This window comes from Narcine bancroftii, chromosome 5, assembly GCF_036971445.1.
Source record: "Narcine bancroftii isolate sNarBan1 chromosome 5, sNarBan1.hap1, whole genome shotgun sequence".
NCBI classification, from domain to species: Eukaryota; Metazoa; Chordata; class Chondrichthyes; order Torpediniformes; family Narcinidae; genus Narcine; species Narcine bancroftii.
The window spans coordinates 200186542-200210865 of record NC_091473.1 but is presented as its reverse complement, the minus strand read 5'-3'; the positions used below and the strand labels follow the sequence as shown (position 1 = coordinate 200210865).

At 43.0% G+C, this 24324-nt stretch overlaps 1 protein-coding gene across 5 annotated transcripts; it reads right to left on the bottom strand.

Moving 5' to 3' along the window:
* Positions 1-1019: 1019 nt before the first annotated feature.
* LOC138764568 (gastrula zinc finger protein xLCGF3.1-like) lies at positions 1020-24236 on the bottom strand. 5 transcript variants are annotated; one of them, XM_069940680.1, is made up of 3 exons: positions 21796-24189; positions 3946-3984; positions 1020-1862 (listed from the first exon to the last, which is right to left on the bottom strand). In XM_069940680.1, exon 1 carries the CDS (start codon positions 23663-23665, stop codon positions 23168-23170), a length of 498 nt encoding a protein of 165 aa, XP_069796781.1. In that variant the 5' UTR covers positions 23666-24189; the 3' UTR covers positions 1020-1862; positions 3946-3984; positions 21796-23167. The 5 variants fall into 5 exon arrangements, 3 of the variants coding, with proteins under 3 accessions (XP_069796781.1, XP_069796779.1, XP_069796780.1); XM_069940678.1 differs by lacking the exon at positions 1020-1862 and adding an exon at positions 7496-7647 and having other exon boundaries at positions 3552-3984; XM_069940679.1 differs by lacking the exon at positions 1020-1862 and having other exon boundaries at positions 3552-3984.
* Positions 24237-24324: the final 88 nt, after the last annotated feature.

The window sequence follows — 24324 nt, the reverse complement described above, 5'->3', positions numbered from 1 at the left end:
AGGACTGTTGGCAAAAGTAGTGGTAAATGGATATGAATCAAGCCAGTTCAAACTAAGCAGATTAACTAGGCAGGGATGCCCATTGTCCCCCTTATTGTTCGCCTTGGCAATAGAACCATTGGCAGAGCTGATAAGAAAGGAAAATAAAATACAAGGGATAAAAATAAAGGAGAATGAGTATAAAATAAGTATTCACAGACGACATTACAGTATACCTAACAGAACCAGAGAGATCAATAAAAGAGTTATACAAAAATTTGAAGGAGTATGGAGAAATATCTGGGTCAACACAAATAAAAGCAAAGTAATGCTAATGAGTAATGTGGACTATACAGAACTCAAAAAAGAATCTCCATTTAAATGGCAAACACAAGTGATATGATACCTTGGTATCAGGATAGACAATAACCTAAACCACTTGCACAAACTAAATTATCAGCCATTAATAAGGAAAATACAGGAAGACTTGGACAATTGGAAAGAATTACCGCTACCGTTGATAGGGAGGGTGAATTGCATTAAAATTAACGTATTCCCACGGGTACAATACTTATTTCAAACATTACCCATTCCCTTACAGAGAAATTCTTTGTAGAACTAAGGAGAATAACAAGGAAGTTCTTATGGAAAGGGGGAAAAAAAATCAAGGGTTACGCTGGACAAATTAAAAGAATGATGTGGATTGCAGTTACCAAACTTCAAAAATTGTTACAGAGCTGCGCAATTAAGATACTTATCAGATTTTTACCAGACGGGAGAAAAACTGGATTGGACTAGAATAGAATAGGAGAAAAGGTACCGGAGCATATACTTTATAAATGGGATGAACAACTCACCAGTACTGCATCACTTACTTAAAATATGGAAGAAGATACATGAAGAAAGAAAAAAGATAATCTACCAAATACCAAAAATGCTATTGATGCAACATCCACCAATCCCTTTTACAATAGATAACTTATTTTTTAGAGAATGGGAGAGAAAAGGAATCAAGAGAATAGAAAATAATTTTTTGGGAAATTATTTATTAACATTTGAACAGTTGAAGGACAAATATGGAATAACTCATGGTACAATGTTTGCATATCATCAATTGAAAGCTTATTTAAAGGACAAATTGGGAACCAGATTGAGACTAACAGAAGGAAGCAGCTTTGAATATATAATTACAGACACAATGATAATTAAAAGATTTATAATAACAAACATGTACATTAAGATGCAATGCAAGGAATTGATGAAATAAGGTACAAACCTAAACAAAATTGGGAAAAAGATTTAAACAAAGAACAAAACATGGGAAGAGTTATGCACTGGAACAATGAAGAATACAATAAACACAAGGCTATGTGTGATACAATATAATTGGTTACACATGCTATACAGAAATTAAAAAGAGATTAAAAGAGAAATTAAAAGAGTGGAACCCAACAATATCAGATAGCTCCTTTTGCTGTCGACAAGAAATTGGAACAACAATACATGCAATTTGGGCATGCACAAAATTGAATACTTTTTGAGAAGAACTAAATCAGATATTAAGCAAAATCACAAAAAACATACCCAAAAATCCAGAAATTTTTCTTTTAAATAATATAAAAGATAAAGAACTAGGTTTCAAATTGGATAGAGCGCAAAAAAGATTTTCATTATGATAGCCTTAGCAGTAGCAAAAAAATGTATAATGTCAACCTGGAAAATGGAAGAGAGCCTGAAAATACAACAATGGTACATGGAAATGAATAAGTGTATTCCATTGGAAAAATTACGTATAATTTAAAAGACAAATTTACATTGTTCGAACAAATTTGGGAACCATACATGAAATATGACAGAAAATGCCGGCCTTGGACGTCCATCTCCTAAAGTGATAAGAAGATAAACATGATCAGATTTAATGTGTAAAAGTAGATGACATGATTTTCTTTTTTGTTTTTCTTTTATGTGAAGATGTTGTTTTATTGTATTTTATATGTTTAATATTTATTGGTTTTGAGGGGGTGGGAAGGGGGAAGAAAAGAGGGAAAATGTCACTGTGTATATTTAATGAGAAACATTTGTACATATTTTTGTTGATATGGTTTATAGTGAGATAAATAAAAAGTTACCCAAAAAAATCTATCCTTCTCCATAATTAACCAAAAACTAATAGTATTGTGATCACTCGACCCAAAGTGTTCCCCAGCACAAACCTCTGTCACCTGACCTATCTCGTTCCCTATTAGGAGATCCAATACAGCCCCCTCTCTAATCTGTTTTTCTAGGTATTAATTTAGAAAACTTTCCTGAACACATTTGACAAACTCCAACCCATCCAGCCCTTTTACAGTATGGACGTCCTAGTCAATGTGTGGAAAGTTAAAATCTCCTACAATCACCACCTTATGTTTATTACACATATATGTTACGTCCTTACAAATTACCGTAAATATTTGAGTATAATGCAAAAAATTTTGTTCTGAAATTTGATCTTAAAGTAGGGGGGGGGGGGGTCGCATTATGCATGAGGATATAATTTAAAAAAATTTCTGCCAGCTTCAGCGATAAGTAAGATTATCAGCAGCCGCCTATATTGATGGCAACGCAACTGGGGGTGGGGAGGAGAGATGGCAGCGTGAATCAGGCAGGCAGGGAGAGAGACGCCAGAGTGACTCAGGCGGGAGGGGTGTCGTATTATACACGGGGGTAAAATCTTTCCACCTTTTTCTCCTCAAAAATGGGGGGGGTTGCATTATACATGAATATTTATGGAACTCTAATTCCCTCTGTCCATTAGGGGATCTAAAATACACCCCCATTAGTGTTTACATGACTTTCCTGTTCCTTACTTCCACCCAAATAGCTTCACTGGATGAGCCCTCCAGTCCATCCTGCCACAGTGCCGCTATGACGTTTTCTCTAACAAGCAATGTGATCCCTCCACCTTTTATCCCCCCTGTTCTATCACATTTAAAACAACAGAATCCTGGAATATTTAGCTGCCAGTCATGTCCCTCCTGCAACCAAGTTTCACTGATGGCAACAATATATCTCCATGTGTCAATCTTTGCTCTAAGCTCATCCACCTGACTCACCATGCTCCTTGCATTGAAACATATAACAATCTGGTTCCATTTCACATCTAGTTGTCCCACCCTAATCTCCACACTCATTCTGCTTCCCACCCACCCCTGCCAAAAGGTTAATCTCTCCCCAACAGCTCTAGTAAACCTGTCCACCAGGATATTGGTCCCCCTCCAGTTCAGGTGCAGCCCATCCTTATTGTACAGGTCAGACCTTCCCCAGAAGAGATCCCAATGACCCACAAATGTGAACCCCTGCCCCCTGCACCAACTCTTCAGCCAAGCATTCATCTGGTATATCTTCCTATTCCTACAGTCTCTAGTGCGTGCCACAGGCAGCGACCCCGAGACAACCATCTTCTGCTTTTTTTAAAAAATATTTTACTTTTTCAAAAATACACATAATAAAATCTTCATTAACGCAATATATTACAAACAGCAGCAAAAAAAAAGTTCCCTCCCCCCCCCCCCCCCCTCCCCACTTCCATACATACAGATCTGCACACGGTCAGGGGAAATCACATTTGGGATGTATAACGTCAGCATTTATATTTCCTCTGTTACTGGATTTGGGCACCTATGTGGTCTAGGACCGGCTGCCAGGTCTTTACAAAAGTGTTATATTTATTCTTTAAGTTATATGTGATTTTTTTTTCATAGCTGTTCATTTTCACAGTCCATCCTGATAGAAGTAGAGGGGAGTCAGATTTCCAAGTAATCACAATACATTTTTTGCTACTGCCAATGCTATTTTAATAAATGAGATTTGATACAAGACAATTATTTGCTTATTTCAATTAAAATTGCTGACTGGGTCACCCATGAAGGCCACTCCTCTTATCCTGGTTAATCTTTCTTCAACTTCTTGCCAAAATGGTCTCACCTTCAACACGACCATGCAGCATGTAGAAAGGTTCCTGAACTGAAACACAAAATTATACCAAACTAGTCAATATCTTGCATTTATAATTGAGGTTAATCTGTCCGTACACCAATCTGACCAGCTTCATTCTGACATCACTACCCCCAAGTCTGACTCCAATCTTTCCCTTAGCCTCTCAACTTGGTTTTGCACTTTCACTCTGGAGAGCATAGTACATTTTTTATATAAATTTGGGTGTATTCCCCATCCAGATCGTTCGTTCATTCCACTCATTTCACATGGGGTTAACATTGGTCCCCATTTTTCTCTTAAAAACAATCTTAGCTGGAGAAAACAATAAAAGGTGCTACATTCGAGGGACAATGGTGCTAATGACGGGTACATACTGGCATCCAACAGCACCAAGGCCCGCCCGCCCCCACCCATGTTGTCGACAGGCAGGTCCTGGCATCCAATAACACTCTCCCTCCCATGTTGAGCAAGTTTATGAACGCTGTGCTGCGCTCCCTCTCTAACATTCGTTCTGGCGCCGACCCTGACCCAGCCGAGTACAGACAGTCCCCTGGTTGAAAACATCCAATTTGTGAACAACCCATAGTTATGAACCGACAAGCTGGCTGGAAGGAGAATTACATCTACTTCCAGTTCGAACAGAGCTCACTTTCCATTAGCTCATTGATCTGTCGATTGTCAGGCAGCCAGTGATGTGCATCCACTGTCAGGCTACGCCACACGCGGCCTAGGAAAAATGATGGGCGGGCGAGGAAACAAACGGCCTGGGTGGGGGGGGGGGGGGGGGAGAAGCCTTAAACTGATTAAAAGTATTATTACCTGTATTATTATTAGGTACTGTATTATTAAAATGTTTTAATTTATTGGGAAATGTTTTATATGCACATAAAGGTAAAAATATATAAACTATATATACTAAACTCCAAGATAAACATTTGACTAACTGATGCTAAATAAGGACCATATTTACTGGGTCTGACAAATACAAATTCAGGCTAAAGACAGGCCTCGGTAATGGAATTTATATTTAACCCAGGGACTGCCTGTACTGAAAACCTGTGCTGATCAATGTATTCACGGATATCTTCAACATCTCACTTCAACAGGGCATGGTACCCACCTGTTTCAAACGAGCCTCACTTGTTCCAGTGCCCAAGAAGAGGGTGATAACATGCCTAAATGACTAACTAGCAGTGGCTCTCATATCCACAGTGATGATCTATTTTGAGAGGCTGGTGTTAAAGCAGATCAGCTTTTGTCTGAGCGACGACATGGATCAGTGGAACCTTGGCTGTCTGGATTTTAAAAATGGATTGTAGGAAAAAGACAGAGTAGTGGTGGAAGGGAGGTACTTTACATGGAAGGCAGTGACTGGTGGAGAGTTCTTGGTCCCTCACTCTTCGAGATTTTTATAAATGATCTGGATGATGATACAGAAGGATGGGTGAATAAGTTTGCAGATTACACCAAGATTGGAGGAATTGTGGATGAAGCTGAAGGTTGTCAGAGGTTGCAAGAAAACATGGACAGGATGCAGGATGCAGTGTTGGGCAGAAAAATGGCAAATGGAGTTCAATCTGGACATGTGTGAGGTAATGTATTTTGGCAGGACAAATCAAAAAGCTGAGTACAGAGATAACAGTCGGTTAATATAAGAGTGTGGATGAACAGAGGGATCTTGGAGTTCATGTCCATACATCACTCAAGGTAGTTGCTCAGGTTGTTAGGATAGTTAAAAATGCCTATGGGATTCTGGGCTTCATTAATAGGGGATTGTGTATAAGAGTAGAGAAGTTGTATTGCAGCTTTATAAGTCTCTGGTGAGACCACATTTGGAGTATTGTGTCCAGTTCTGATCATCACATTATAGGAAGGTTGTGGAGGTTATGGAAAAGGTGCAGTGGAGATTTACCAGGATGTTGCCTGGATAGGAGGGCATCTCTTGTGAGGCAAGGTTGGTAAAGCTGGGACATTTTTCCATGGAGCATAGAAGGATGAGAGGGGACTTAATTGAGGTTGACAAAATTATGAGAGGCATAGATAGGTTGGATGACCAATACCTGTTTCTTAGGGTGAGAATAACAACCACAAGAGTTCACATGTATAAGATTAAGGGAGGGAAGTATAGGGGAATCATCAGTGGTAAGTTTTTTTCCCATGAGGAGTTGTTGAGGCCAGGAATGCCTTGCCAGGAGTGGTGATAGAGGCGGAAACATTTGGGGCCTTTAAAAGGCTATGAGATAGGCACATGGACAAAAGGAGAGGGTTATAGGGTAGGAAGGTTATGAAGTGGTTCAGCATAACATGGAGGACTGAAGGGCCTGTACAGTGCTGTAATGTTTAATGTAATGAAACAATCACACTAAATTAACCTAGCAAACCCATCCAACCAACTCAGGTTCTAATCCAGTCCGGTCTGTAAGGAGTCTGTATGATTCCCCCATGATTGGTAGGTTAATTGGGCAGCTCAAGTTTCACGGGCCCAAGAGCCTTCAACCATGTTGTGTTGTTAATATTTAAAAATATTTAACTGGAGTCATGAACATTGACGGAGAGAATCCATTCCACCTCCACTTCCCACTGCCTTGGAAAAGCAACCAGCATATTAAAAGACTCACCCCTCCCCAGACACACTCCCTCTACCCTCCTCCCCATGGAGAAGAAGATACCCCAGTGTGAGTTCACACCCTACCAGATTCAAGGACAGTTCCTTCCCCGTGTTATCAGACTCTTGAATGATCCTCATAAAATGCTGCTTTTGCCTTGTACCAACTGATCTGTCCCTGGAACTCTGCACTCCTGCACTGTGACTTATTTGCTGGACTATGTATGGGATGTCTAGCTAGACTGCTCCAAAAATAAGCTCACTGCACATGTAACAATAAACTTGAACCTGAAAACAAATTGCAAATTGACGACAAAACCAAGACCTGTTTTGATTTGTTGCCTCAATAACCACAAGACTCCAGTCCCTCCTGGTGTTTGAGTGAGTGATGTTCTTTCTCCTTTTTAAAATATTTTAGGTGAAATATTCTCCAATCTATGGGCCAATATCTTAGACAAAATCTTCATGTCTATGTTAAATAAAGAAATACGCCTATAAAAAGTACATTAATAGAATGAGAAATACAGGCTTCAATAAAAGATGCTGGAAAATTCCCTTGTTTAAATGAGTCATTAAACACACATCCATTATTTCAGTGCTGACTGCATTTTCCCACAGTCCTAGAATAAACTAACTGCATTATATCACTTGTGGTGTTAATAAATGAATATGCAACATAAGCTAATACTGTCAACATTAATAAAATCTATAAAATCTTTAATATCAAAGATAAACAAAATAAACTACACAAACAAAATAAAATAAAAAAAAACACATCATTATTAAATCAATTAACCCTTCAGTTCACACAAGAAAAAAACGGTCAGGCTTACTCCACTTGAAAAAAGACCCCACTTCAAGATTGAAAAAAATATCAGACACAGACTATTCGTTCATATTAAACCTGCAATTGGAATGGAATTGTAGTGTTACCATAGTGACTATATGTCATATGTTGTAATATCCAAGCGGATGAAGACAGTTTGCATCTTATTCTTCAAGGAATCATGACAGAGGTGTAAGCTCGAGATATTTTTCTTTGAATTCATCTGCATTTCATCTTATTTTGTTTATTTCTTTTATATCTGTTCAAAGTTGAATATCATTATTATTAAGCAGTATGCTTTGTTTATTCATCATTATGAAAAACTCAAAGCGAAGATATACAAAATGTTTAAGTTTTGTCAACAAATTAAAGCTACTTACAACTGCAACTATGATTTATAGGATTAACAAGAGAGTAATTCGGAATATTGTCACTTACATTTCTTTGAAGATGACACATTTTTAAATTGGGAAATATCAAAACTTGGAAAGTGTCATCTAGAACCACCAAAGCACAATCTTGTTCATCAGTAGATCATTACCTTAATCAGTGGCAGCATAACCTCCCTGCTCTTAAATCCAATCCCTTTGGCAATGAAGGGAAACATTTGTCTTTTTGATCACCTGCTGCATCTTCAAATTGTAAATTGTTCACAAGCACTCCCAAGTCGTTCTGTATGGCAGCTTGCTGCAATTGCTTGCCTTTTAAATAATAATCTGATCTTCTATTTTTCCTTCCAAAGTGGATAACAACATTGTACTCCATCTGCTAAACCCTTGCCCACTCAATTAACCAATCGATATTCCTTTGCAGCCTCTCCGATTCCTTTGCACAATTTGCTTTTCCACTCAATTTCATGTAATCAGCAAATTTTCATACTATTACAAGATCAAACCAGCAACTACAAAGAAGGCATATCACACAGGGGTAAAGATGAACTTTATTAATAAAAATTCACCTTCAAACTTTAATTCAAAACCCTTCTTTTATAGCAATGCCCACTGGTTATTATGCAAATTTCTATAACAGTGTAAAACTAATAAACTCCCCAGCCTAAATATAACATATGTAATTAAAGTCTAAGTTATATTTCCAACAAGCCCACAGAAAAACTTAGACACAAAACAAACTCAAAACACACAAGACTCACAAAACTTTGATCTCAACCGAAGCAAAGATCATAAACAAATTTCAGTTTGTTTGGTAAACTGAAGCCAAAAGATCTTTGAGAGAGAGAGCACAAAATTCGAAGTTAAAGTGTTGCTGCAGAGAGAGGAACCACTGGCTCGGTCTGGATCCTTCTGTCTGCCTTCGGAATGTTCATTCTTTTTGAAATCCCAACATTCTAAACTGTCCTCCAGACCATGACTCCTGCTCTGGACCTCCTTCCGCTCCACAGTGGTGGTTTATCGTCCAAGTCCAGAAATTTTTAGATAATCTTCTGCACATGTTCAGTCTGTCTCCCACTCTCTCAGCATTCCACCTTCACCTTGGCTCTCTAAGTCACTTTCCAACACAAAACCACACAACACATAGGCCAATACACAACACAGAAATCTGTAACACCTCCCCTGCTAAAAAAAAACTGGTCCACAAGAACGATTTTTTTGACAATTAATCGAAGTATTATATAAATAAAATAAACACTCCATTTTTAAAGTATGTGATTAGATTCATATCTACTCAGATTAACATCTTGACAAACAATCTGCTATTACATTATCTGTCCCCTTTATGTGTGTAATAATTAAATCATACTCTTGTAACATTAAGCTCCAGTTCAATAACTGTCCTTATTTTTCATTTTAGACAGATTATGATGAGTATATATTAACGGTTTTTGAGCAGTACAAATATACACATCAAAATGTTGCAACACTAAAACAAGCGCTAATAACTCCTTCTCAATGGTTGAATAGTTTAGTTGATGGTCATTAAACTTTTTCGAGAAGTATGAAATAGGATGTTCTACTCCATCACCATCCTTATTCTGTAACAGTATAGCACCAACCACTTCATCACTGGTATCCATGGCTAAAGAGAATGGCTTTTCAAAGTTAGAGGACACAAGTACAGGCGGATGGCATAAAATGGCCTTAAACTTCAGAAACGCTTCCTGGCATGCATCTGACCAGATAAATTTTTCTTTCTTTCCAAGTAGTTTTGTTAATGGGAGTGTAATTTCTGCAAAGTTTTTACAAAATCTACGATAGTAGCCACTCATACCTAGAAATCTCTGAAGAGCTTTCTTATTACTGGGGATAGGGAACACAGTGATAGCCAATACTTTCACTCCAACCGGTGCCACTTGTCCCTGTCCTACCACATAACAGAGATAAATTACAGTGGCATGTCCAAACTCACTCTTGTGCAAATTCACTGTGAGGTGTGCTTCCACCAGTCTCTGAAATAACTGCTCTAATTCAAGCATGTTTTCTTGCCATGTATCTGTACTAATTACTAAATCATCGATGTAGGCTCCTGTGTGCTCCTAACTCTGAATTACTGCATTAATCATTCTCTGAAATGTGCCAGGTGCATTTTTCATCCCAAAAGGCATAACATTATACTCATACAATTCCGAAGATGTCACAAATGCAGAAATCTCCCTGCCTTTCTCTGTCAAATGAACACACCAGTATCCTTTTAAGAGATCAATCTTTGTAAGAAATTTAGCCTTCCCCAACTTATCTATACAATCATCTATTCTGGGAATAGGGAATGCATCAGTCTTTGTCACCATGTTTACCTTTCAATAATCTTTACAAAACTTAATTGAGCCATCTGGCACCAGAACACAGGGTGAACTCCAATTTGAACTTGATTTTCGGATGATGTCATTTTTGAGCATATAATCCACCTCTTGATCCAACAATCTGCTCTTTTCCTGATTAACTCAGTAAGGATGCTGCTTAATAGGCTTAGCATCACTGACCTCCACATCATGACAAGCCACAGTAGTTCTTCTTGGAATTTCATAAGCAATGTCTTCATTTCTTCCCTTTCTGATTTAGTCAAATGCATTAACTTGGTTTCTAAGTTTTGCAGAACTATGGAATTTTCCAGCATGGGACTTAGCACTTTCTGTGCTCCATGACCTTCCATGAAACATATCTCCTTACTTTCCTCTATAATTATCACCTTGGCTGGAATCCTAGTCACCTCCTCAGTCATTTTCTCATAGTAAGGTTTAAACATGTTCACGTGACAGACCTGCGACTCTCTTCGATGATCAGGCATCTCAATGACATAGGTGACCTGGTTAATTTTTGATTTCACCTTATGGTCATGAAAACTCCGCTCCCAAAGGGTTTGACTGCATTGGAAACAAAACCAATACTTTGTCGCCAGGTTTAATGTCCCTAATTTTTGCTTTTTGATTATACCGAATTTTCATTTTTCCCTGAGCAGTTTTTAAATTTTTCCTTGCCATCTCGCAAGCCTGATGTCATCGGTTTATAAATTTGCCTTTCTAACAGCAAACAATAACAAATGGATTCCTTCATCCAATCCTTTTTATTTTCCATGCAATAAGCCCTCATCATGTTTTTCACAGTTAAATGGAACCTTTCCAAGGCCCCTTGACTTTCAGGATGATAGGCTGATGACACAATTTGATGGGCTCCCAATTCATACACTACCTGTTGAAATATTTCAGATATAAAATTACTCCTTTGGTCCGACTGAATTTCCCTTGGTAGGCCAAACAGTGTGAAACATTTTAGCATAGCCTTCACAATCGTCTTTGTTTTCATGTTTCTCAGTGGAATAGCCTCTGGAAACCTTGAAGCTGTGCATAAGAGTGTTAACATATATTCATTTCCCACTTTGGTTTTTGGCAATTGGCCAATACAAACTGCTATCACTTTTGAGAATGGCTCCCCGAAAGCAGGGATGGGTTGTAAAGGTGCCATTGGTGGTCCTTGATTAGGCTTGCCCACCAGTTGACAAGTGTGATAGGTTCTACAAAAGTTCACAACATCCTTTCTTAATTTTGGCCAATAAAACTGTTTCCTTATCTTTTCTACCGTCTTCTTCATACCAAGATGACCTCCCAAAGGTGGACTATGAACTAACTTTAATATTTCATTCCTGTAAGTTTTGGGAATTACAACATGCCTTACTACTGCCCAGTTTTCACTGGCAGTATAACTTGTGGTCTTCACTTTCTCATCAATATTCCAACTTGAACAAAGTAACCTATTGGCACAGTTTCAATTTCCTGGTTAGACAGAATCTTATCTCGTATCCCAGAAAGATCAGGATCATGCTTTTGTCTGGCTATTAATTCTTCTCTTGTCAACAGCAAAGCTGGATCCTTAGGTTTATCTTCAATGCTTGCCTCCAATACAAGATAATCACAGACTTTTTCTACCTCTACCTTTTTTCTAGACATGGCTCTAGTAATGGCACATGCAGGGTAGATTTCCAAAACCTTTTCAGACTCATAAACCAATGGCTTACTTGTGAGTTTCACCGCAGGTATGACTTTACCCTCTGCTAAATCATTCCCTAACAAAAGAGAAACTCTGTCCACTGACAGACTTGATCTTATCCCTATCGTAACCAGGCCATTAACTAAGTCTGATCTCATCACTATTCTATGCAAAGGTATAGGCTCTGCTTCATCACCAATGCCTTTAATTAAATTCACATCGCCAATATCAGTCTCCTCACCAAAATTCAAAACGTTGCTTAATACAAGCGATTGGGCTGCTCCAGTATCCCACAGGATTTTAACTGGCACTTGATTGGATCCTTCTTTAACCAAAATGAAACCTTGAATCATGAATGGTTTAAAAATATCCCTAACTTTCTCACTCTGAACACAGGCAGTTGATGTAGAGCTCGTTGAAAGAATCAAAGACTTGTTGATCCAAACCAAGGCTTTTATTAGCAAAAGACAGGAGCTCTTCACAGGTGACCGACCAGTCCGGAATGATCTGACCTGGCTAGGGACACAACCCTTTAAGGCCCAGACAATAGGTGTGGCTTAGCTCTCAGCCAATCGCTGAGTACAGTCTAGATACAGTAACTATATACGCTATGTACATTGGTGATAGATCTGTACTATCACAGTTGGTACCATCCCTTTCTCTTTCTTCCTTTTCAGTACATAGCCATTTGCTATTATGTGCCCTGGCTTCTTACAATAGTGGCAAATAACACTCGAAAATTTTTCCTTCACCCATTTCTCTTCCTCTCTTCCTTTAACCTCACTTCTAGATTTTCTTTCTACTTTACTTGGATTATCAGCAGTATTCCTTTGAAAGGTTTACCTTGGTGTCCACTTAGGCTTGTGGGTTAAAGCATATTCATCTGCGAAATTCTTGCCAAGTTTTTATATTTTTCTCTGCCAAGGACACTTGAATATCATCAGGAACACAATTTTTAACCACCCCAATCAGAATGATTTCCCTCAATAAATCAAAGTTATTTTCTACTTTCATTGCGGGACAGCACCGATCAAAACATACAACCTTCCTATAAGCAAAATCCAGGTAAGTTTGGGTTGCTGCTTTTTTTAAACTCCTGAACTTTTGTCGAAAAGCCTCTGGGACTAGTTCATAAGATCGGAGTGTAGCCTGCTTTACAAATTTGTAATCAGCTGCTTGAGTACACCTGTTGGGCTTTACCTTTAAGAACACTTTGTAGCAGACTGACCACTGGTCTGGTGGCCATTTTAAATTTACAGCTACTTTCTCAAAATGCTGGAAATACTGGTCTATTTCAGCTTCCTCAAATGGAGGAACTTACCTCACTTCTCTACTGACCAGAAACCTCTCCTCCTTACCAGGTTTTGGGCTTCTCCCTCTCCTTGTGTTAGGATCAGCTTTAATTTAGCTAGTTCTAGCTCATGCTTCCATTCTTTCTCTCATTCTAGTTTTCTCAAAGCCAACTTTACTTCCTCTGAAGTTTTCTCCTTTGGAAACTGTTCTAATGTAGCTTCTTCAAATACCCACTTTCCTATATAGTGTTTAACAATCTTTAGGGCAATTTCTTTTTTTTCATTCCAGTTCTTACTGTAAGAAGTTTTAACTTGCCAACTATAACCTTCAGTTCTGACTTTTTAGCCTTTTTAAAATTAACCACTGAAGGGTTAGCTATGAACTGGTCAATATTCATAGTTGCTGGTTTTTCTGTTGGTGATTTATACACTCATCGTTTATTTTTAATTTCAAGCTGGAGGTTGAGTCAAACTCAGACAACTGATAACTAAGCACAAGCTTCCAAATTGGTTTGATCCCGGACGATATCCCCAAATTATGTTACAAGATCAAACCAGCAACCACAAAGAAGCCATATCACACAGGGTTAAAAATGAACAATTACTTTATTAATAAAAATTCACCTTCAAACTTTAATTCAAAACCCTTCTTTTATAGCAATGCTCATTGGTTACTATGCAAATTTCTATAACAGTGTAAAACTAATAAATTCCCCAGCCTAAATATAACATATGTAATTAAAGTCTAAGTTATATTTCCAACAAGCCCACAGAAAAACTTAGACACAAAACACAAGACTCACAAAACATTGATCTCAACCGAAGCAAAGATCATAAACAAAATTGTTTGTTTGGTAAACTGAAGCCAAAAGATCTTTGAGAGAGAGAGAGAGCACAAAATTCGAAGTTGTCTTGTGTTGCTGCATTGGCTCGGTCCGGATCCTTCCGGCTGCCTTCGGAATGTTCACCCTTTTTGAAATCCCAACATTCTAAACTGTCCTCCAGACCATGACTCCTGCTCTGGGCCTCCTTCCAGATCACTGATGTGTACTGCAAACAGTTGCAGGCCCAGCACCAACCCCTAACTTGCCTCTGTCCCTCCTGTCCACTCAACCTGTGTCTTTTAATCTGTTTATCAGCCTGTGGTGAATCTGTGTGACAGTCTCTCTCTCTCTCTCTGTGCTTAGCCTGCTTTACTGACATTGAATGTGTATTATCTCTACCACTAAAGACACTCCCCTTGGGTATAACTGTCTATGCACTCATTGTTTTTCATTATTGTACCACTGGTTTCTGCTAATAAAAGCCATGATTACTGGTTAACTGCACAGCCTTCGTCTTCTTCATCAACTGGCACTGTAATTTTATTAGCGGAAATGGATGCAGCACTTAAGCCAGAGCGGCTGATAATCGACCAGTCTGCCTGAGGGCTAGAGAAATCTTTAACCACTGGATTGCTTGTTTTGATTAGTACATGGCTCAGAACAATGTGGTCAATGAGGTGATACAGTGGGGTCACCTAAACTCCCTACTGGGTGAGATCCCTTTTGCTGAAACGCAAGGAGCTACAACTCTGGCTATAGCCTGGGAATGACTGACCGCTTACTATGTGGTGCCATGGAATGTGGTATTTGCTCGACACTAGATGCTGACAAAACACCAGAAACCCGGGGAAAGCAATGCTGCCAATGCACTGGCCCTCGACTCGCTGGCAAATGAATGCGATGTTGGGCAGTTAATGTGGAATAACACCGCAATGCTTTAAAACTGGATGCTTTTGTCAACGTCATCAACTCCAGTTACATGCATCAGAGGCTACTAGAGACAGAGCCCCTGACCTATGGCCAGGCAGTTACACTAGCCAAAACACTGAGAAATGCCACACAGTCCAGCAAATTGCTGAAAACTGAAAGGGAAACATCCAGGAGTGCTGGAACCCCAAAGGAGAGAAAGGGATGAACCCCTGGCAGATGTTACTTCTGTGATAAGAGCTGACACCCCAGACAGAAGTGTCCAGGTCGATTCGTTACTTGCAACTACTGTGGGAAACGTGGCCACTCTGCTAAAGCATACAGGGTGAAAAATACTCCCACTGAAGAAGAAAAGTGCCAAGAAAATTCATCCTGGGGCTGCTGGAATGGAAGACGATGACGAAAGGGGGGAATCTTCAGATGACCCAGCTGAATCGATCAAGTGACAGCGAGGTGAGATCAACACAAAGTTCCCCTGTGATAGTTCAATTGACTATGAAGCTTGGGGGTTGTTATGGACTGGAATGGTTGACTAGGAAGAGGGAGGTGAATGGTGAGACAGTCGTTTGCTTAATAGACTCCGGCAGCACCGAGAGTTACATTCATGAGAAGGTTGCCAAAGCCTTAAATTTGCAGAGATTTCCAGCAAACCGTTGGATATCAATGGCTTGTAGTGAACTTTAAAAAAAAATATACGGGACACGTATAAGGTTACTTTGAACTTGCAGAGACATTGTTTTGCTAATGTTTGGCTCTTTGTAATGCCTGATCTCTGCGGTCCTGTGTTACTGGGGTTGGATATTCAATCTCAGATGAAAAGTGTAGTGTTAAATTTCAATGGGCTACTACCCACACTTACCATACCCCCCGCACTAGTTTCAGCGGTCTGTCCACACTAAAGATCAAAGCTCCCTCCCTGTTCAGTAATCTATCTCACAAGTATCGACTGATTGCCACTAAGAGTTGTTCTTACAGCAAAGAGGACCGTGAGTTTATTAAAGCTGAGACTCGGATACTACTTAAAGAGTGGGTGATTGAACCTAGCAGGAGTCTGTGGTGAGCCCAGGTGGTAGTTGTGAAAAATCACACTAAGAAATGACTGGCTATTTAGTACAGCCAGACAATTAACCATTATACTAACTTGGATGCCTACCCTCTGCCACGCATCAATGAAATGGTTAATCAGATAGCACAATATAGAGTGCACTCGACTATCGATGTTAAGGCAGCTTACCAAATCTCCATTTAAAAAAGTGAACAACCCTATAAAGCATGAGGCTGATGGGGGTTTACCAGTTTAAAAGGGTACATTTTGGAGTCACTAAGGGTGTGTCAGTGTTTCAGAAGGAGATGGATAAGATCGTTAGAACGTATAAGTTACAGGGAATGTTCCCCTATCTGGATAATGTCACTATCTGTGGGAAGACCCAGACTGAACATGATAACAACTTAAACAAATTTCTGGCAACAGCAAAAGAACCCAACCTTACATTTAACAAGGGTAAATGTGTTTTCAATGCAACAGAACTACCCATTCTGGGCTACATTGTTCGCGAGGGCGAGATCTGCCCTGATCCTGAAAGAATGCCCCCCCTTAAGAAGTTGTACCCCCAGACTCAGCAAAAGCCCTTAAGAGGTTCATGGGATTCTTTTCCTACTACTGCAAATGGGTACGTGACTACACTACAAAAGCACACCCCCTTTGATACAAAATCTTTCCCTCTCCAGCAGCTCTGAAAGCTTTTGAGAGAATTAAAGCTGATATTACCAAAGCTGCGCTCTCGTCCATTGACGAGGATGTCCTGTTCCAAGTGGAAACCGATACCTCAGATTGTGTTTGAGCAGAAACCCTTAATCAAAAGGGCAGACCAGTGGCATTCTTCCCCCACAAGTTATGCAGACCTGAATTTAAACATCTGGCCATTGAAAAAGAAGCCCAGGTCATCATTGAAGCTGTTTGCTACTGGAGACACTTTCTAGCTTGCAGAAATCTGTAGCCTACATGTTTACTACTAAACACAAAAGTAAAATTAAAAATGATAAGATGGCATGCTGGTGAATAGAACTCTCAACTTAAAATTATGAGATCCTGTACAGACCTGGCAAGTTAAATAATCCCTCTGATGCATTGTCACAAGCTGCTGCCGGTGTTCAGCTTGAAGGACTAAAGGAGATCCATAGTCGACTGTGCCACCCAGGGGTCACAAGATTCTTCCACTATACAAGGGCTAACAACCTTCCTTACAGCCTCAAAGTCAGAAAACTGAGTAAAAGCTGTCATGTTTGCGTGGAATGCAAACCGCAGTATTTTAAAGCTCCGGATGCCACTCTCATCAAAGCAACCTGACCTTTTGAGGATCAGTTTAGATTTTAAAGCGTCGTTACCTTCCAACAACAAAAATGTATTTTTCCTTACTGTAATCGACAAATATTCAAGATTTCCCTTCGCGATACCCTGCCCCAATGTCTCAACGACATCTGTCATTAAGGCACTTGACAGAATTTTCAGTATTTTTGGTTTTCCCAGTTACATACATAGACAGATGCTCAGCATTCATGAGTACAGAGCTACGCCAAGCCCTGTTATGCAAGGGGATTGCCACCAGCCACATCACGAGCTACAACCCCCAGGGCAATGGGCAGATCGAAAGGGCTAATGCCAGTCTGGAAGACTGTTAACCTCACGCTAAAGACCCATGGTTACCCTGTTAATCGGAGGCAGGAGGTGTTACCTGAGGTGCTACATTCTATTCGGTCCCTACTATGTACAGCAACAAATCAAACACCTCATGAACGTATGTTTACTTGTCCTAGGAAATCAGGGACTGTGATGCACTGGCCAGCCTGTTTATCCATCTGAGCCTGGAACTATACTGCTGAAGAGACAAACTCGGATGTGTAAAACAGACCCTCTAATCCAGCCAGTTCAGCTACTGCACACTAATCCCAATTGAGCCCATGTTAAATTCCCAGACGGGAGCACGGACACTGTATCCCTAAGAGATCTGGCCCCACCTGGTTCACCCCTTCCCCACGCCCCTACTCGGAGTGATCCTGAGAGGTTGGACTCACCCCCTCCCCTCTCCCAGCCTGTGACCCCTAGTAAGCATTCACATGACCATGCTGGGGTCCCACTGACTCACGCTGGTGATTCTGGAGCGGGTCCAGATGTCCTGCCATCTCACACTACAGACCAGGGATCTGTATCAACACTGCCAGTTCCCAAGGTGACCACTCTTGCAAAACCACCACCTGTCCCGATAAGAAGGTCTACTCGTGTTCATAAACAATTCGAGAGACTTCAGTATTCATAAACATCTCATTATATTCTGATTGCTCTGATTATTAGCCTTGTTTGGGCTATGTCCGTGAATCCTCAATGCCATTTATTTTATTGTATTATGCTCACACTAGATTTGCTTGCCTGCTTGAATTTCACTTTAGCAGCTGACCTTTTAATTTTAACCCTATTTCTGCCAGGGGGAGACTATGGTGAATCTGTGCTGTCAGTCTCTCTCTCTGTACTTAGCCTCCTTTACTAACATTGGACCTGTATTATCTCTACCACTAAAGACTCTCCCCTTGGGTACAACTGTGTATGCACTCATTGTCTTTCATTATTGTACCATTTGTTTCTGCTAATAAAAGCCATGATTACTGGTATATTTATACAGCCTTCGTCTTCTTCATTAACTGGCACTTCACAGCCACAGCTTTCCCATCTGCAAGATGATTGCATTGGGTCAAACCCCCCCTCCCCCTGCTGCCAGACCAGCCCCAGCACATCTCCGTGTCATGATCTGGGTGTTCCTCCACTTCAGTCCCATCTGCCTCCACCCTACACCAGTTCCTCAGCCACCAAATCAACTTCACCGTCTTTTAATTCCTTGCCACTTTGTAGCTGTAATAATATAGTTATATGTACAGGCTGGCCCACCCTCCTGATGACATCCTTGTCAAGATTCCTCGCTGGACTCCTCCCATGTGACCCAGGCCATAAAGGTCGATTCTCCTCTTCCTCTCCTCATTTTCCCTAGCCTTGACCTGGGCCAGCAGTCTCTTGTGTAATAAAACCTATCGTTCCCCTCAGTCGTTGTCTCTGTCATTATTGGGGCAACTGGTAGCGCCCAACAATTTATTACACAAAATTTTTTTGAAGGTATCCAGTAATGGAGAAGTTGCTGCACCCCGATCGGCTAGAGGTAGACCCCCAACTACCAGGTGCATCTGAACTCTTCAAACAGTGGGTGAACTGTTTTAATAATTTCGCCACTGCCGCTGAGGTGGTAGATTCCGACGAGAAGAAGCTGAAGGTCCTACAGGCAAGAGTTGGCCAGAGGGCCTTCCACGCCATCCAAAGCAGCGCAACCTACGTCAAGGCCATGGGTGAACTACGGTCGCTATACAAGCCAGGGTGAATGGTTGACTCCCGTTACCTGCTGGCGGCCAGAAAACAACAGCCTGGTGAGTCCACTGAAGAGTTCATCTGATCCTTAGTCACACTGGGGAAAGACTGGGGAACCACACAACCATGATATCGTTGACCCAGAGCATGGAAGACCTGGTCCGAGATGCCTGTGTGTTGGGGTTGAGATCGGACTATATCCGACTTCGTCTCCTTGAAGAGGATCAACTCCCACTAGAAAACAAGATTCACTTGATCAGGACTCTAGATTTGGCCCAGCGCCACGTGGAATCGATTGCGGGCAGAAGCAGGTCTATCATATACATTCCTCCATGAGGGCCGCCAGCCCTGGGACTCAGTGTCAGGAATTATCAACCCGACCACCACGGCGGTGACACCAGCATTGCCAAGATGAGATACCTCTGCCCTGCAAAAGGAGCCACCTGCTCAGGCTGCAGGAAGGAAGGCCATTACCAGAAGGTTTGCAGGTCCAGAACTCTGTCCAGGAGCAGCGCAGCGTGTGTGCCCGAGAAACTTCTGGTACCATCCACATGCGCGGTAAGGGGGAATACCATCTTACCCGCTACCAACCTCCATGCTGCGGCCTACCCCGCCGCAACTCCTCTTCCTCCTCCCAACGAGGGCAATGTGGTCAACATGGAGGTCACCATCTTGGCCGGTCCTCCCCACCAACGATGATGATGCCTGTCCTGACATCAATCACCCTGGATCAAGCCAGCCCCCACCCGATCACAAATTCCATGATGTAGATCGAGGTGAATGGACATAAGACTAACTGCCTCTTTGACAGTGGCAATACTGAAAGTTTTGTCCATCCTGAAGTGGTCTGCAGACTTTCCCTTGCTGTCAGGCCGATGACCAGATCGGTATCGATGGCAGCGAAGGACCAATAAACATATCCGAGGGTACTGTTTAGCGTCTCTAACGTTGGGGGGGGGGGGGGGGGGAGTTAAAATGATTTTGTATTGTTGATCATGCCCCAGCTCTGCGCACTGATCCTCCTGGGCCTCGACTTCCAGAGTCAGTTCAGGTGTATGACGATGGCATTTGGGGGCCACCAACCACCACTGACTGTTCACAACCCCCAGTTCTCGGACCCCACTTCCCAACCAAGCACCCAGTCTCCAGCACTGTCCTGCAGTCTCACCACCCTGCGGGTGGCCCCTGTCATTATTCGCAAACCTCACCCGGACTGTAAACCGATCACCACCAAGAGTAGGTGCTATAGCACAGAAGATATGCCATTCACCTGGGCTGGGGTTCAGTGACTCCTGGCGGAGGGGATCATAGCCTGGAGGGCACAGGTCCTCATGGTCAGAGGGGCAGGCAAGCCCCAGATGGTGATTGACTATAGTCAAACCATCAACCACTTCACCCAGTTGGACACGTACCCGCTCCCCAGGATAGCTGACTTGGTCAATAGGGTCGCGTAATAGTTTTTTCAACCATTGACCTCAAGTCGGCTTACCATCAACTCCCCCTCCACCTGAGCGATCGAATCTACACGAGATTCGAGGCTGACGGCAAACTTTTCCACTTCCTGCGGGTGCCTTTTGGTGTGGCTAACAGTGTCTCTGCTTTTCAGAGGGTTATGAATTGGATGGTGGAGGAGTACAAGCTGACAGCAACATTCCCATATCTTGATAATGTCACCATCTGTGGCCACGACCAGCAGGACCACGACGCTAACCTCGCCAAGTTCTTGCATACAGCCAAGTCCCTCAACTTGATGTACAAGAACAAGTGCGTGTTTAATACAGATCACCTGGCCCTCCTCGAATGCCTCATGGCACATGGTGTCATTGCCCCAGACCCTGACCGCATGTGACCCCTCATGGAGCTCCCTGTCCCAAAAACCCTGAAGGCACTGGAGGTGCCTGGACCTGTTTTCTTACTAGGCAGAATGGGTGCCCAACTATGCCAATAAAGCCCACCCTCTGATTAAGTCCACAACCTTCCCATTATCAGCAGAAGCCCAGGATGCGTTTCACCAGATCCGAGGAGATATCGCAAAGGCCACGAGGCATGGTGTGGATGAATCCATCCCCTTCCAAGTGGAGAGTGATGCCACCGAATTCGCACTGGCCATCACACTTAACCAGGCAGGCAGGCTGGTAGCGTTTTTCTCCCGCACCCTGCTCTGTCATTATTGGGGGAACTGGTAGCACCCAACAGTGGCATGTGGAGTAAACCTCAAATCGGAATACTCAAGGGCTTTTAACTTGCTACCCAATGCTCAAATTTTTCTTTGAAGAACTTCATCCTGTTTATGTTACCGGTGTCGTTGGTTCGAAGGACCCTACTGATCTGTCCATATTGTACATATCCATACTGTGGAAGAGAGCCCCGTGGTCCATTTATCTGAAGCCAGCACACCTGCACTAGGTCCTTAGTCACGTTTGACTGGAAGGTTTTCCAATTTCTCCCCTCACTACATCACTGGTTCAGGACATCCTGAGATGACAACACTGCATTTCTAATTTTGAATGCTGTAAACTCTACCTGCAAGATCACATCTCTCTTCCTGCCAATGTCATCAGTACCAGGATGAACCACCAACTCCGGCTGCTCCTTTTCCCCGTCCAGGAGAGTGGATCCTGAAGCTGCTGTGAAACAGTGGGCAACTCCCCATCCTGGATCCCCCCCTCACATGTGCATGTCTGTGAGCCGGACCCCAGAGTCCCCAGTTGCTGAGCACTGGGACTGAGCGCCACCCAGCTTCACAGCAGCCCCAGTGGTGGGGCCACAGACCCAGTTGATGCTGCAGTTTCCCCTGAGATAGAATCTCCCTCCCAACAGGATGCCCCGGGTGTCCGTATGTGAGACGGGGACGGGGAGAAGTGATGGGGCGAGGGCAGAGATCGAAGAGAAGGGGTTGGGGATGGAGGGAAGGAGACGGAGGAAGAGGGAAAGAGAGAGAATGGTCTGGAACAGTGGTTCCCTTCACTCCCTGTGGACGCTGCCTGAGTTTCCCCAGCATTTCCGTCTATTTGCTTCTCTGCGTTCACTTCAGGTTCCAGCGGCTACAGTTGCTGCTGTTTCTCTTATTGTTTCTCTTGGACGCTGCTACTGTCAATCAGCTCAGAGGACGGGGCTAAAGGCCCAGACGTTTCATGTGACGTGATCCTGATGTGTAAAAAATGTTCCCCATTCATCAAGGTTTGAGCAAAACCTCTTGAGCTCTTCCCCCACTTGGGACAGATGAACAGCCTCTCCCCAGTGTGGACCTGCTGGTGAGTCAGCAGATGGGCCAACTGAGTTAAGTCTTTCTTGCACTCAGGGCAGATGAATGGCCTGTCTCTGCTGTGACAGCAAGTTTGCTCAGCAAGTTTGATCACTTGTTGAAGCCCTTGATGCACTCGGGGATGGCAAAGGGCACCTCCCTCTTGTGCATTCGTTGGTGTATCTCAAGGTTGGACCTGTTGGTGAAGGCCTTCTCACACTTGGGGCAGGTGAACAGCTTTTCCCCAATGTGGCCACGATGATGCGTCCGAAGATTGGAGATCTGGGCGAAGCTCTTCCCGCTCTCGGGGCAGATGAGACGCTGACGGATCTGTGCTGAGTGTAAGCCGCAATTCTACCAGCCAGAAAAGGCACACCTCATTAAGGCCACACACCCTTTCGAACAACTCAATGTCGATTTCTCCCCATTGTGGATCTGCTGGTGGATTAGCAGGTTAGAGGACTAGATGAATTCATTTCCACACTCAACTGGTGGTCCAGCAGGTGGGAGGACCGGGGAAACCCTTTCCACACTGGGGGAAGACGAACAGCCTCTCCCTAGTATGAACACGCTGGTGGGTCAGCAAATGGAAGGAGTGGATGAAACCTTTGCCGCATTTGGCCTGTTGCTGCTGTGAATCTTCTGGTGATTTCACAGGTGGAAGATCTGGTTGAAGCCCCTGCTGCACTTCAAGCAGACAAACAGCCTGTCGCTGCTGTGAGTGTTCTGGTGTGTCCGCAGGGTGGAGATCTGGGCAAAGCTCTTGCCGCTCTCAGGGCAATCGATTGGCTTTTCCCCGGTGTGGACTCGCTGGTGTGACCAGAAGTTGCAGGACTGGGCAAACTCCTTGCCACACTTTGGGCAGGTAAATGGCTTTTCCCCAGTGTGGATCTGCTGATGGCTCTTCAGACAAGAGGTTTCAGTGAAGCCTTTGCTGCACTTAGGGCAGGTGAATGGCTTCTCACCAGTGTACCTCAAGGTTTTATCTACTGGTGAAGCCCTTCTCGCACTCGGGGCAGGTGACACTTTTCCCCCGGTGTGAACCTGTTGGTGGTTCTTCAGGCAAGAGGTGTTGGTTTGCTGCACTTGGGACAGGTGAAGGGACTTTCCCCAATGTGGACCTGATGGTGCACCATAAGGTTGCACCATAATGGTGAAGGCCTTCTCACACTTGGGCAGGTGAACGGCCTCTCCCCAGTGTGGACGTTAGTGTAGAAATTGCAGGGGACCTATCCTTCACCACACATCTCTTTAAGTCACCCAGACTTTTAAAGTTCTTCCTGCAGTCGGAGCATCGAAACGGGTTCATCGCTGTGGGTCGAGAGGATGTGACCAGGGGATAAATCAATGAAGTACGGGGCCACAGGTCGGGCTCAGCGCGATGGAGGGTCCCAGAGAGCTGGGCCGCACATTAAATCAACAACGAAGCTGAGTCGAGGGCCGAGACCCGGAGAGAAGCATCCTCTACCCGGACGTCGCAAGCCCCGGAACCGACGGAGGCCCCCGTTCCGGGACCCGGTGCTGAATCACCTTCGGTCCCCAACAAGCACCTATCCCAGTAACACCTTGTACCTGTCGTGGAAACATGCCCTGCGTATGCCTGTGAAGGACTTCATTGGGCTGCAGCCCCGCGTCATCCTGGCGTCCAACGTGATGACATCACCAACTGGGACGTCTCCGTCCCGCCTTCCTTAAAGGAGCGGAGCTCCGTCATCTACCTGGACTTGGTGAACATGAGCTTCCTCATTGAACAAAATTGGAACCATGTGAGTGAAGATCCGTCATTGATCTGAGTTCTCATCCAATGT